At 41.7% G+C, this 15,327-nt stretch overlaps 1 protein-coding gene across 2 annotated transcripts in view; it reads right to left on the bottom strand.

The window, feature by feature from the left end:
• Positions 1-8,721, bottom strand: part of FAM102B (family with sequence similarity 102 member B) — a 28,334-nt gene extending 19,613 nt beyond the window's left edge. For both annotated transcript variants that reach the window (XM_030496189.1, XM_030496191.1), the window contains exon 1: positions 8,140-8,721. In XM_030496189.1, the coding sequence (XP_030352049.1) occupies positions 8,140-8,369 (230 nt within the window). In that variant the 5' untranslated portion in view covers positions 8,370-8,721. The remainder of the gene's footprint in view (positions 1-8,139) is intronic.
• Positions 8,722-15,327: the final 6,606 nt, after the last annotated feature.

Raw genomic sequence — 15,327 nt, 5'->3', positions numbered from 1 at the left:
TTCAGTTCCCCACCTGCCTCTGTGTCCCTGGGCTTGTGTAGATGAGCCTTTGATGGGCTGATGGCTTTGTGGCAGGCCTGGGAATAGCTGGGGCAGGGTATTATTTTAACTCCTCCACGCTCCCCTGCCTTTGTTTCCTGTGCTCGTTTGTGGGCGTGCATATGAACTTTTATCACCTAACCTAACAGCTTCCCTTCGTCAACTTAATAAAGTTAGCTCCATCCTTCTGATACATATACAGTGTTTAGTGGATTGGAGTAGAACAGTTATTTTTCATGTAGGAAATAGTCTTTTAAAATGGGAACAACATCCCATTCATATATATATTTTTATACACACACACAAACATTCTGCTCTGCAGAATGCCAGAGCACCTAACGAAGAATGCCAATGTCATTATCCCACCTTGCAGAGACGTGAGTTAAGGCATTAGCCTATAATTTCACAGTTTAGTAGCCACACTTTCAGTGCCCTCAGTGGTTCAGGTACTTTATGATAAGATTTGACCTTTTCTAAGCTATCTTCAGCATTAGGAAGGTATTGTTGGGTATAGAGTTCTCATTTATACTAGGGAACACGTAACGATTTGGCATGCAAGAGAAGAATACCCTCTTGCACCCCAAAATCTACTTCCATTTAAAATCTGTGCAGTTTTACAGTTGAGGGAAAGATACAGGGATCCATGCAAGAGGCTCCCAGAGAAACTGAGCGGCTGTCTTATTGGTCCACTTCCAAGTAAAACACTGCACTACTGCTCAGTATCCCAGGATCTGCCAAGTAGCTCAGTACTTGTAAACCGTTAAGAACCTCAGAAATGTAGTCTTCTTGTTTGGTCTAGACCCATACTCATGTCTTTTCTTTTAATATCTGTACTGCATTTGCAAGCAAAAATATAAACAAGATCACCCAAAGAGTGTCACTTTCCATTATCAGTTAACAGTAACGATTTTAGTTTAATTTTAAATAAAACCAAATACAAATAGACAAATACAAAATTAACATGGGTGTTTTAAAGCAAATAAAAAGATTTAACACCAACACCAGTACCAGTTTTATTCAAATGTATTCTATGCATCTAATGCACAGAGCTTAATACATGTAACATACATGCTGCCCCTGCATGTACCAATTCCAACTTCATCATATTTAAAGAATGTAGAGCTACAAAGGAGCAAAAAATATTTAGTATAACTTTTCAAATACTGAGCTATACTTTCAGTTATTTGATAACCAGAATGCTAAATTTAGTCTTCATACAGAAAGATGCACCTCTTGAAGTTAGAGTTCAGAGCATGATTTCCAAAGTATACACTGTAGTAATAAACATGCAAAGCTTCAATTTATTTCTTATATTCAGGAAGAAATACAGTTTACTGTTCCTTTAATATTCTGTGTTTCATCCATGCCCGAGGCACATAAGAAGATACATTCCAACAAAAACATTTTTTCCTAAGCATTACAAAAAACCCCCAAAAAACCATAACAAAACCAGTCATTTACAAACAGAGCTCCAGTGTTTCACAAATTTCAGCACTAAGCAAAGCAACAAACAGCTGGCTCTGCAGGAAGAGCTCCACTTGTTTACAGTGCACAACTCCCCAGTGAATTTACTGCTAGTACATATGAAACTTTAACAGAGCAATAATTTTCTATTCCACATGTTTTTATTCATAATAAACAGGGTAAATCCTTAACTAGAAACAGTTCATGTCAACTATTTCTTATATGTATAAAATGATCATCACATGGAAATAGAGCTGCTTCGGAATACTTTTGCTTATGAAAGACTGCTGATTACAGGCAAATGCAGAGACCTAGAAGGGAATTAGCACTGTGAAAGGCATACTGCATTAGTAAGACTCTAGACAGCAATTCAAAGGAAGTGATTGTTCTTCTCTGTTGAATGTTTGTGAGGCTGTATCTGCAACACTGCGTCCATTTTTTGGGGCCCTCTCAGTAGAAGAAAGACACTGATAAACTGAAGCAAGTCCGGGGGTGTGATGAGGGTCTGGAGTCAGCGATGAGGGGAACGAAGTACCTGATGCAGGAGAAGTAGGGAACATGGGATTTTTACAATTTGCAGAAGAGGTGAAGGGAAATCTAATTGCCATCTTCAGCCACCTCTACTGAGCTAGAGAGAAGATGGAGCCAGACGTTTCTTAGTGGGGAGCAGAGAAAGGAAAAGAGGTAATAGTAAGAGAAATTCCAATAAAATAAGGGGAAAAAGAAGTTCACAATAAAAATGGTGGAACAGAAGGGCAGGTTGTCTACCAAGACTGGAATTCGCATTCTTACAGATTTTCTAAAGTTGACAGTACAGACCGCTGAGCTTCCTGATCTAACTGAAGTTAGTCTTGCTTTGAGCAACAAGTTGGACTCCATGATCTCAAGCACTTCTCTTCAATCTAAATTGTTCCATGAACAGAAATAGTCCTTAAAATATGAAGGCAATCAGGTGCTCTGCAGCTTGCACATGGCAAGTTTATGACAGCAAAATACTGTGCTCCATGTGCTGTGCTGGGAGTGAGGAGAACAGCATCACTACCAGCTCTTGTAAGCCAAAGCTATGCCTATTCTCCTGCACAAACCAGATATATGAAGCATTAAAGCTTTCTCCCCCTACCCCTTCCTCTTTAACAGATGCCAGCCACGCAGCTCTTTTCAGGAACTTTGTCCTGAAAAGCTTGCTGATGCTGTATCTCTTACCAGTACTTACAGTAACAAAAGCCTCACAAGAATGAGCCCTGAAAATATCTGCAATAATCAGTTACATCTCATACAAAATGCAGTTTGTACAAAAATTTTCTTATCTCCTACTGTAGGCCAAAGATGACCCTCTTCATATCTAATTTTATTTTCTTTACTCCTTTGATTAATTCTTTGATTTTTTCCTCCAATCTATTTCAGAGATTTAATTCCTTCGTCTCTTTTATTTCCACACTGTTACTCTTCCATTCTTATACATGAACTCTCCCATTAATATTTCAGCCTTAGCTTCTTCCCCTTCAGCCCTGTCCAGAACATCCACACCAATTCTTGTACATCACATTACCTTTCTCAAGCATGCTCTCTAGATCTGTTGACTAAATGCATTTTATTGTAACTATTAATGAAAGGTTGAAGGGGTACAAAGAAACTATATTTTAAAAAAGTCATAATTTGTGTAGAGAACTTTCCCTTTTTACCTCTTCTCTACAGAGAAGGACTGGGCCTGGAAGCCTGGAAGCTGCTCAACCACCAGTCTTCACAACTGAGAAAACACTAAATGGCCATTTGGGAAAAGAGCAGCTACAAAATTGCAAGCCAGGATTATTAGCCCATGGCTGATTTGCCTCAGAGCACTTGAAAACTTATTTTGTTTCAGTTTAACCAACCTCGAATCTGGTTACAGCTGAAAAAGGCCATTAGAAGTAGCATTATCCATTACCAACTTTGAAGACTATCAGCAGGAGTCATACATCACGCAGGAAGATGAGAGTGATAGGGACAGTAATTCCATGTGACAGGTATTTTTTTTCTAATGAGTACTGTTGTTTAAAAACAGAAAGCTGTTTAAACTGTATTATTATGGGGAGAAAAATTCCCTCTCAAATACAGTGGTGGCAACAGGGAAAACAATGATTTAAAAGCAATTTAAAGAGTGCAGTGAGGCAGAAAGGGTACTTGCTGGAGTCACAAAAACCAGATCTAGTTTTAGGTAGTTGAGAAGGAGGTAGCTAAGCATCGTTAGAAGTAAGAACTACTTCTTATCTGGAAGATAAGAAATCATTTTCTACAGAATACAATTATATACTCTAGCCTATACCTATTAGGAGTAAGAATATATTCATGCAAGTAATGCAAGTCTCTGAGTCTGCCTCTCAAGACTGTAGAATCTGCTGGAGAATAAAATGTTTTCATGACAAAGTTGTATCTTAGCTGCCCCTAATCCCTATCTGTCACACAGATACCAATCATCATCAGCTTCTTAGTTTTGAATGTTGTTTTGTAAAAGAACTAAGAGAGAAACATTAGCAGTCTGAAGTGTCAGGAATCGGGTCTGAAAGGCAGGGGAATACGACCAAACTGATGAGTGCAGTCATAAGAACACACCAGCCAAAGGGACCTTTCTTTAAGTGGAAAGGTGCAGGTGGAAACAGAGCTAAAAATGTGACTACCAGGCTTACAGCTCCTGTCGTCTAAATCTACACAGCACAGTGTTGAAAGTGCACCCTGAAGAAATAATATCCTTTACTTGCCAAAACTTCTTTGATTTTCTCATATTCCATCTGTTCTTTTGCTTCTGGTTGAGCAACTGCTCAGCCTATGAGTAGTTATCTACTCCAGGGGCCCATCAATTATTTCTTCAGCCTATTAAAATGACGGCAGTTGCAGAGAACCTACACCTTCAATATATTTATATCTGCATTAGACTGGCCTTGAATAAATATGCTTATTTAGTCAAGACTATACTTTAAAATAGTACTTTTCTGTTCAAGATATTCATAGGTGAAATTTCTGCCCTGGAATAATCTTCTGTCCTTTCATGGTGCAATAGACATTATATGCACAATATTTTATGACCAGGCAGTGTATAGATACATAGCATCCTGGAATCTGCACAAGCATCCTGTATTAATGTATCCAGTTTCAAAGAGAAATATCTATTAGCACTGGCCCAGGTTAAAATGTAGAAAGAAGCCTTTCCACATAGGAAGCCAGGCTAAAGATAGAAAGTTTTCTAAATGAAAATAAGGTTTGTTAGCATGGCTTTGCATACATCCACAGTGTGCTGAAAGTCCACCCTTTGTTATAAAATCTGAAAATACTATTGCAAAGATCCAGAAGTTGTATTAGAAAGCAAATTCAAAAAGAGGAGGGCAGGAATGACACTGCATGGCTGTCAGTTTACTAAAACAACTAAACAAAACCTCCCTCGTGCCGCAACTCCCTCCAAGGTTCCCCATGTCGCAGAGTCAAAGCATATAACCCATTCATTCTCCCTAGAACTCCAGGGTCCTGTTCTCACACAGACAGTCAAACATCCCCCTGCAGTTTAAACATTGATACTACTTGGCTGTTCAGTGTCCTTTGATCAAAATATTTTTGACAGTACCAGATTATTTTTAAAAGTTGAATATTTTATCAGATAATTAAGCATTTAGCATTATAATACAGAATACTATTTTCCTACAGTAAAGATTGACAAATATGTACAGAGATGTTTTGAATATAAGTTTTCAAATTGGAATTCTAAATATCTACATACAAACACAAAAATTCACACAGTGATGTGTAAACAATTAACGTGGTTGCTGCTTATACAAAAACCAGCTCACTACGTACTGCACTATACAAGCTGGTTTTATCTAGTAACAAAATTTCTGTGCACTTGAGGCACACATCTGTGTCAGCCAGAAAAGTAGTTGGACTGTGACAAGAAGTGTCCACTGATATGGACCATGTCTTCATAACATATTTCTTACATATCTCTTTCTCAGTAAAGATCTGGGAAGTGAAAAAAAATGCTTCTCAGTATTTTTCATGCTTGAACTTTTAGCTGTCTTCATCCCACTTCAGTATTCAGAGGGATGATGTAGGTATCATGTTGCTTGCAGGATCAGGGCTTTAATCATTCATACAGCATGATCCATGCAGGGCCGAAAAGGCGACCACTTGAATCTGTTTTCGTCACAACTCACTATGTATAGGCCTTTGTTTCAATGCTGCCAGCCTGTGTTTTTATGACATTTCTTTCTCAATGAGTAAGCTTCAACAAGAAAATGCTAATAGTGTCAGGCTGGTTTATAGACTGTTCTATGACACCCTTATTTTTATAAGGCAAGAGGCAGCAGGGTATTGGTTTGTAGCAGTACCAACTTGAGACCTTAATTCTCAATATCTTCTCCCTAAAGAATTGTAGGTTTATTACACTCAGTAACAAAACTAAAAGCTATTAAGAAAACCGAGTCAGTTTTCCCATGTATTATGCAACATTTGAAAAGTGTTTGTATATTACATTCTGAAACACAATGGAGTTCTTCAGCCTTCTTCTATAACACTACAAAGATCACTACTTTAAGGCTATGACTGCCAGCTCATAGAGGAACTAATATTATACATGCAACTAGAAGATGATGCCCATTAAAAAAAGTTTGCAACTGACAAATTCTGAAATGCTGCCACTCTGATGTTAACTTAATTTTTTCCTTATTTATTCAGACCTCTGCTGAATCACCATCATGAAAATCCATCTGTTAATCATAAAGCCAAGAGCAAAGGCACTCCCTAAATTGGCACTGAAGGGTCACTGCAGCAGAATTCTTTACTTTCCTACCAGCATACCTCAACACTTCTCAGTCCGGCAGGGATGGAACAGGTACACTCACAGGGACTTTGATTTACCAGCATATGTTTCGCTGCTGTTCTTATTTTTAAAATATACCCCCCAGAAAAAGAAAATGGAAGAATTTCAAAGCTGCTTTGACTCCAACACAATACTTCAATACAATTTGTTACATCCTCACACTTCCACTGACACTTCCTACATACACATACTACCTCCCATCATGCATATTTAATCTAATATCTTGTTCACATTCATAAAGATCTGCATGTATGCTTTCAGGCTTTTAATTTTAGCATCATAAATAGGCATGGCAAAACAGTTTAAGATCATAATAATGTATCAAAAACATCTGTTCAGCTGAAATCAGCTCCTTTAAAATAGAGATATTGTCCAGAAGATGTAGTCAGCCTGTGAAAATTACTTCAAGGCAGGAAAGGCTGCATTAGGACAGTAATGGCACATTAGCGCCTGAAATCATGATTATCATCATCATCAATTACTCATGAAGAAGTTGCTCACAAGAAAAATGTTGAAGAGACATGAAATGAGAACAGAACACTGATGAGTTGAAGACCCTCTAACTGTACAGAGGAAAAATTAATCTTCAGTTATATGCTAGTATAACGGGATGGTTGAATAAGGAGGTCTAAGGCCAAGGTTACATTTTTATGCTCTTTATTCTCCTTCATTAATTCTATTTATAGAATCAAAAGTGGATAATTTCGCAAGCTCTGTAACAACAGTACTTTAACAAGAAAATAACTGAATATTCATAGATTTATTACTGATTTCTGTCTGCTCCCAGAATTCCAGGAGACACTTTTCAGTAAATCCTTTTCATAATAACATTAAAGTAATACAATAACCCACACAACATGAACGAGTGTAATGGGAAGGCAGTCTCCTCCTCCCTAGACCTAAAGCCACAGCACACCCTTCCTATTGACAAGGTTCTGCCTCTGCCTGGTACCTGAAAACAAATAAACCCACTTGCACTCTGTTTACCCATCGGGTGTAGAAGCCACCATCACAGGAGGTGACGGCTCTATTGGCAAGGTACAAAAGATGAGAAAGAAAAGAAGGAAAAAGAAAAAAGACCACTGTCTACTGCTGCACTTCCACTGCAGAATTAAGCATGAACAAAGTCAGTGACGCATATGACCTGAATACATACGGGAAATAAGAGCGGACTCTTTCATGGAACTGTTAACTCTCTAAGTAAACATCCACAGAACAAATCACAGTGAGCCAGTGCCGAACAGAATAAAGCATTCAGGTGGCACAATTCGCGTTCAAAGGCGGCAGCTCTGACTTCAGGCTTGGTGGCAAGAAATGCCTCCGCACCCTCCCGTCACCCATGCAATCGCAGGCTTTATAGCTCCAGGCACAAGAGGCCGGTCTCTCCAGGACAGCCCTTATGCATTCATGGATTCATTTCCCCTATTATGATTCCAGGCAGCGAGGAGCCCTGCAGACGAGGAGCCTACAAGTGCTCCCACACCTACTCTGTTGCCGAGAAAGCGGACGGGACGAGAAGGCAGCCAGCCCGCCCTGTACAAAGGCACAGGAGCTTTGAGCCTCCGCGCCCGCTTCCCTTCCCAGGAGGAACGGCGAGCAGCACGCGTGCCAACGTCGGCGCTGGCCCTGGCTGGGGACAGGGGCGGCCCGAAGCCCCGGGACAGCCATCGGCGCGGCCGCTCCGTCCTGGCCCCGAACCTCCGCCCGCTGCACCGCGGGAGCCGGGCGGGATGCGGCCGAGGGGAGCGGGCGTCCCGGCAGCCTCTGGACTCGCGATCCCCGGAGGCACCTACCGGGAGGACTCCCCGCTGAAGCTGCCGCCGTCCAGCAGCCGCACCTTGCAGAAGAGGATGCCGTTGACGAAGGGCACTGAGGAGAGCTCGTCCAGCTCCAGCTCCACGCGGAACTTGAACTTCTTCTTCTTCATCATGATGAAGGCCATGGGCCGGGGACTGCCCGGGGGCCGCCCCCAGGCCCGGTCGGCGCCGCGCGGCAGCTCTCCTCCGCCCCGCTCCGCTCCCATGCCCGGAGCGAGCGCGGCGGCACCGTGGGGCTGGGCCGGGCCGGTCCGAGCGGCGGCCGCCCCAGCTCAGCCCCTGCCGCCGCGGCGCTCCCGGCCGGCGCTTACATGGCAGCGGGCGCCTCCCTTTCAAACCCGCCCGCCTCCGCTCCGCCCGCCCGCGGCCGGCAACGGCTGCCGCCGGGGCGCGGCCGGCAGGAGCCACCCGCGGGCACGGCAGAGCCGCTGCTGGGGATGGCGTTAAACGCCGGCGCTTTACTCGGCGTAGCGGAGCGGGCCGGTGCCGCTGCCGCGCTATTCGCTAACGGGAGCCTGGCGTGCCACTGTCCCGCGCAGCGCAGCGCGGCCGCGGAAGGAACGTGGCCGCCGAGCTTGTGCAACCCCGCCGCCTGGGGACCCTTCTGGGGCCGGCCCGCGAGCCGAAACCCACCGTCTGGGTAACGCTATGTCTGTCAGCTGAGTGGTTTTAAGGGGCATTAACAAAACTAAACGTCGATCAGACGTCGAAATGTCAACTCTGACATTAGATTCTTTCTGCTGTAATTCAAACCTTATCGGGGTCCTTCCCCGCAGTTCAGTGTAATGTAGAACAGGCTCCGATTCTGATACGAGCAACAAACTCTCACAGCCTTGCAGAGAAGGAGGGATGTGCACATCCGTGTTTACGTTTAAGAACAGCCCTGTGGCACCCACGATCACAGCAGCACACACGCAACACTCCTCTGTATAACTCATAGTTCAGCACCAGCGTGTGCTCTCCAGGGAACAGCTTTGTCTCAGAAACTCATTCCAAGAGACTAAACCACAAAGAAGGCTCCGGGCACCCTCCGTCAGCAAAGCACGTTCCTCTTCTCAGTGTTGCGTAAGAAAACTGTAACACACAGCACGTCTTCCCGCAACCGAGCATTTACTCACACGATCAGTAAAAACAGTTTGTAAGATTAGGCATGTAGCATGATGCGGAGCCTCTGGAATCTTGTTGCAAACTACTGCTGCCCCTCCTTCAGAAGAAACATGGAAAAATAACTTTTCATGGAACACATACCTGGTGAATACAGGCATCACAAATGGTGTGATGGCAAAGTATACCAAACCATCAACAACTGTCCTGTATCATAATGCTAGAGAAAAAGAAGTAGTAAACAGTAGAAAAAAAAAAACCCAAACCAAACCAAAACCATAAAAATGGAGTGCCTGGAAGAGAAATGCTCTTGCCTTTTCTGTCCTACAACATCCAGGACATAACAAGTATTTCTACACAGTTTTCCTGTAAAAAGAACTACAAGGGTAGTTCTGACTCCATGATCAGTTTCATGTTCCTAACAAAAACTTCCCTCCAAAACTCCCAAATGTCAAGAAATCACTGGCTTGGAAAGAAGCTGTATAACTGGAACAAACTTAATACACCTTTGAGAGGAGGTCCAGGCATTTGGCCCCCTTGACCTAAGAATTGCCCCCTTGAGAACATCTCTCCAGTCTGCTCTAAAATAATATGGAAAGTCTTCTCTCTTTAGTAGACTGCAACAGCCTACAATATATTGCACAAGGCAATGCTCTGGGTACTGTATCCATCAGCTCTCTGTTGAAAGGAATGGAAGGTGAAAGGTTTTCAGCACCTTAAAGGAGTGAATCAGCAGTTACATAGTATCAAGTTATACCAAGAGGCTCCTTTCTCTCAAGGCTAAAGAACCAGTTCCAGAGTTCTGTTAAAAACAGATGTTTCTGATGGAAGAGATTACCACATGTAGCTGGAAGGTCCTGCATATTAAGATCTAGGAAGAAAAATAGGGCTGAAGAACCAAATTAAAAAATAGGGTTGCATACCACATGAATTATATATTGGCAGTCTGACAAATACGGGTGGTCCAGCTATTATACAGCACCTTAAAGAAAATCCGAACTAATTTACACCTAGTCAGAGAAGAGGTAGAAGGGGCAACGTTAGTAAATGATTAAAGCCTATAGATTAGTACAGGCTCTGTGAGTAGGTCCTCTGCACAACTGAACTTACCAGGAAGCTGTAACAGTTGACACACTGTGTGTACAGACCGGCTGTAACAGCCTTGTCCAGCCCCACCTGAGCCCTCACCCCACCTTGCCCAGGAGACCCACTGAAGACCAGTTCTAAGCCCTCAGCCCTGGTCTGAGCTCTGTTGCAGCTCTGCCTGTCTGTTGGGGGTTATGTTGCAGAACTGCCTGCACCTTGATGTGGACCCAGACCTGCAGTCTGTGGTTGCTGTAGCTGGACTGGACCTCAAGATGTGTTCCCAGCAAGACCTCAGCCCTGCTTTGTGGCTGTGGATGCCCACTCTCCTGGACAGGTACTGCAGGATGGGCCCTGCTGCTTGTGTTCTTGCACTCAGCCTCCTGCTACTGAGGAGGCAGCTGGCCCTTGCTGTGCCCTGCCGCCCCGAGGTGCTAGCTGCTAAAACAAAGAAAATGCTGCTCACCTAATGATAACCTTATTAAAAAAAAAAACAAAACCCAACTCTACTCAGGGGCTATATTTGCATTCTGAAGCTGGTGACTTGAAAATGTCTTCTATATTGAGCATAACCTTCTTGATCAGAAAGAGTCAAAGTCAGAAGTGTCACAAGTATAGATTTCTAAATATATTTAGAATCTTTAATCAAATGGTTCTCGAAATAGCAGAGGAGTTTTTCAAAAAAGGATAAATACTGTGGGTAATGTAGCAATCCTGTGTTGTCACTGATGTAAAGCTTCTGCAAGTTTAAAGCACTGGAGTTTTATTTTTGGAGAAATTCATAAATCTTTCAAGAAGTTGGATGTTACTCGAGCAGGTGCAAAACCTCAAAGATTCAAGAAAAATCAGTGTTTTTTTTCAAAATAGCAGAATTACACCAGGGGAAAACATATTATTCAAAGGCTGTTCGTTCTCCCAGAGAATACAAGATTTCAGTCATGAAATTGCAGGAGCTAATAGGGAACTTCCTTTATGGACAGGTGATTCCATGGATAGGTGAAGCCCAGGTCTCTGGGATTTTAAAATCCTCCAGAGCACCAGTGTACGTATTGTTGAAGGCGGTTCTAATGTGATCTGTGTTCATCCACTTGGCCTATTTGTCATCTGCAGCACCATTTCCTCACTGGGCACTTGTATTTCTGACCGGTAGCCCTTTTTTCCTGAGAGTAGTGGCATCAGAAAAATACCAAAACCTTTCCTAGGTTTGGCTTTAGCTGGACCTCGGCTCTTGATGTGACCTAAGAGCTGGGCTACCACCCGTATCCAGATCAGTGCTTCCAGCAGCCGTCAATTGTAACACTCTATCTTGGTCATGAAAGAGATTAATGTGAGTGTCTGAAACTAAATTAAACTGAAAAGCGAGCTCAGTGGGAGATAAATGCAGTGTGGGTAAGTAAAAGCTATAATCATGGCACTTCTCATGCTGCTTTAAGAAACACACGGTGAAGCCTCAGTCTTCCAAATAGGTTTGTACATGTCTAGTACAAACCCACACGAGCGGTCTCTTATCACTCTCTGAACGATCACTGCCTTCATGTGGCATGTCTATTTGAAGCTGTGCTGTAAATAAAGCTCAGGTAACAGTCCCAATTCCACGAGGTGTTCTGTGACCTCCAAAATGGTGATGTGTCACAAGGAAAGTCAGAATACAGCACACTCAGCTTGACCTCTGCTGGCAACATTAAATCATGGTTCCTTAATTTGTAAACTGTGTTTACCTGTACTACAGCACCAGTCTTTCCGAATTAAGGCAGAAATCCTTTTTGATGCTAAACCAGTCCAATGCTGTGTGCTGGGAAGGACAAATACCAGTAAAGCAGAATGTGAACAATAACAAAAGAACCTGAATTTACCACAGCTTTTGTTCTATGATAGTAGGATTTAAAATATGTTTATTTCAAAGAATTATTTTGTAATGGTAGTTTAAAACTGAGCTGATTACATCTATATAATGGAGAAAGTATTCATTTTGCCCTGAAACAAGAAAAACCACTGCTCTTTGTCTGTTATTTATTGCCTTTGTGTTGTTTAACTATGCCCTCCTGTGTGTGTCCTGGAGATTGCTCCTTCAGCTGACACAAAATTTTTGGATGTACTTAGCAGACAATTTTTTAACTGTGTAGCAGAACGGGGCTTGATCTCATAATTAAAAAATTACTCAACTTGACTGTAGTCCCTGGGGTTAAGCCAGAAATGACTCTTGGCCCATGAAGTAGACTGTTTTCACAATTTTAAGATTATTATGAAGTGTTTCCTTGATCACAGATAAAGAGCTACAATATCTAGGGCAGGCAGTGAATCATGCAATTCAGCTGAGTTATCTTTTAGTCTATGAATAAAATACATCTTCTAGCCTCTGAGGTTTTGTGATATTTATAGCACTTCCTCTAAGTGGATAGTATTGATGTAATTTAAACATTTATAGTACATTAATTGATATATATACTAATTAAAAGCTCTATTTTATTAAGTTAAATGCATATATTTTTCTGTTAAATTTTTGATGTTCTGATACTAATCAGTGATGATCTCAGAAAGCTTTATAAGAATATAAATAATATAAATGTTATTGAATTTTAAAAAATCTTATTTTAGGTGCACCTCTTGGGCAAAGACATTTCTTGACTCAGATGTCCTTTGGAGCTATGCAGTTCTTTCAAGCAAGCTAAAAACTAGAATGCAAGATGATGGACTATTCAAAACTCCTTTTTAACAAAAAAGGACTCTGTACACAATACAGCCCCAAAATCTGTCATATAAATTGTAGACTCATAAAAGACCTTAAAGATCATCCAGTTCCAACCCCCCTGCCATGGGCAGGGATGCCTCACACTAGACCATGTTGCCCAAGGCTCTGTCCAACGTGGCCTTGAACGCTGCCAGGGATGGAGCATTTACCACTTCTTTGGGCAACCTGTTCCAGTGCCTCACCACCCTGACAGTAAAGAACTTCTTCCTTATAGCTAACCTGAACTCCCCCTGCTTAAGTTTAAAAACCCATTGCCCCTTGTCCTATTGCTACAGTCCCTGATGAAGAGTGCCTCTCCAGCATCCAAGACCATTTGTAGAAGAAATGGTAGTTTTGGTAGTGATAGCTTCAAATAATAGGAAAGATTAATTTTCTTATTAGAGATGTAAATGAGGCAGACCTCTAGAATTGCATTTATGGTCACTGTCTCAAATGTCAGTGCAGTAGATTAATTAGGCTGAACTAGTGCTTGTATCTTTCAACAAGGGCAATAGCTTCCTCAGATATGTATCTAATTGTTCACCTAGAAACATATGCAAAATACCTGAGACTCTTAGTTACCACCTGCTTTTCTTATTTGCCTCAGCCAGTCATACTGAAGTCAAAGCACTTAAACCTTCTGCACAGCTCTATACTACATACTTCGTTTTCAGGGACACCAGTGCAAATCTGGAATCAATGAAAAATAAGTGATTTCCCTGTTGTGTCACTCTCTGGATAAACAGTTGGACGAATGACATACAACCTGTACTTCCAACTTTCTGCCACACACGTAAGTCAAAGCAGAATCTATTTGCAAATATGAATTGTCTAACCATCAAGCTCTATTACCTGCCTGTTTTCTATGGCCTACTTTTCCTGCACAACTCCTAACAGTATGACACATGCTATATAAATTGTAACTATGCAGGATGTGCTTATGAAAGCTAAACCTGCCAAAACTAGCCCTTTTTCCTTCTTGCTTCGCAAAGAACAAGTGCATCTCTTCCTCTTTTACCTTGAATCTTTGACTATTGATGCTCTTCACACATTTTAATAACAGCTTTTAGAAAAAAATACCAGTGTTCCATTAAGGTTCTCTTTTGCCTTGATCTTTTATTTATGCTAGTTCTTACTTTAGTCAATCCCCCAGCAGATACTACTTTCAACCCGTACTGCAAGTAATTTATAGCAGATACTCAATCACTGCAAAAACTTGTATGTATTGCCACTAAATTAATAGTTATATTTAATCGATAAAAATATTTTTTAAGCTTGTGTATATATAATATGTACATATTCACTCTGAAGTTGTTACCAAATGTGGTGCCTGTAATGCTGGTAGGAAAAAATATTAACACTCAATGCCTGCAGGTTCCTGTAAGTGCTTGCATAGAGCTTTATTGATTATGTGGAAATGATTAGCTGATGTTGAACATCTAAATGACATTAGCACACAACACAGGGTAAAACTGCCTGAGATAAATTTAAGTGTATGCTTTGGTGTTATTCAGTGTTAATTTTTGAGTGGTTCTGGTTCATCCATGGTGTTAGAATACAAGTACAGTATTTAGCATCATCATATGAGAAAATAACTATACTTCCTCAAGTCCCCAGACAATGACAATGCCAGATATTAGAAAGCTAGTGATAAGCAATGGGAGCTTAAGGTAGCACTGTTTTATTCCCACTTGCATCATATTTCTATATATTATATTCAATAACTAGTACAGATAGTTATTACTTGCATGTTCTGATTAGAGATAGAATGTTGCAGTCACTGTACTTTGTTAGATAAAGACATAAGGTTGATTGTATGAGTAGAAAAACAGAATCGAATACTGCTAAGCAGTATTACATCGCTGCAATGTGGTGACCTCAGCAACATCCCCTTTCCTTATTCCAGAAAGGGGTGAAGTATGTTCAGACTCTGCTTATTCCGATACACAACCTTAGCTGTACTAACAAAGTAACATGTTTCTATTTGGACCTTTCTTGTTTAACATATTTATCAGTTAGGTGGAGGCAGCAGAGTACACTCTCATCAAGTTTCCAGATGATGCCAAACTGTGGGGAACCAGCTGGTGTGCTTGAGTGCAGGGCTGCCATTCAGAGAGGCTGGAGGAATGGAGTCAGGTGTTGAATGAAATTCAACAAGGACAAATGTGAAATACTGCATGTAGAAAGGAATAGCCCCTTGCAACAATACGGGTCGGCGGGGCCTGCTGAGAAGGATCGGGGGGTCTTGG

The sequence above is a fragment of the Strigops habroptila genome, chromosome 8, assembly GCF_004027225.2.
Source record: "Strigops habroptila isolate Jane chromosome 8, bStrHab1.2.pri, whole genome shotgun sequence".
NCBI lineage: Eukaryota > Metazoa > Chordata > Aves > Psittaciformes > Psittacidae > Strigops > Strigops habroptila.
This window is presented reverse-complemented; position numbering and strand designations above follow the sequence as displayed.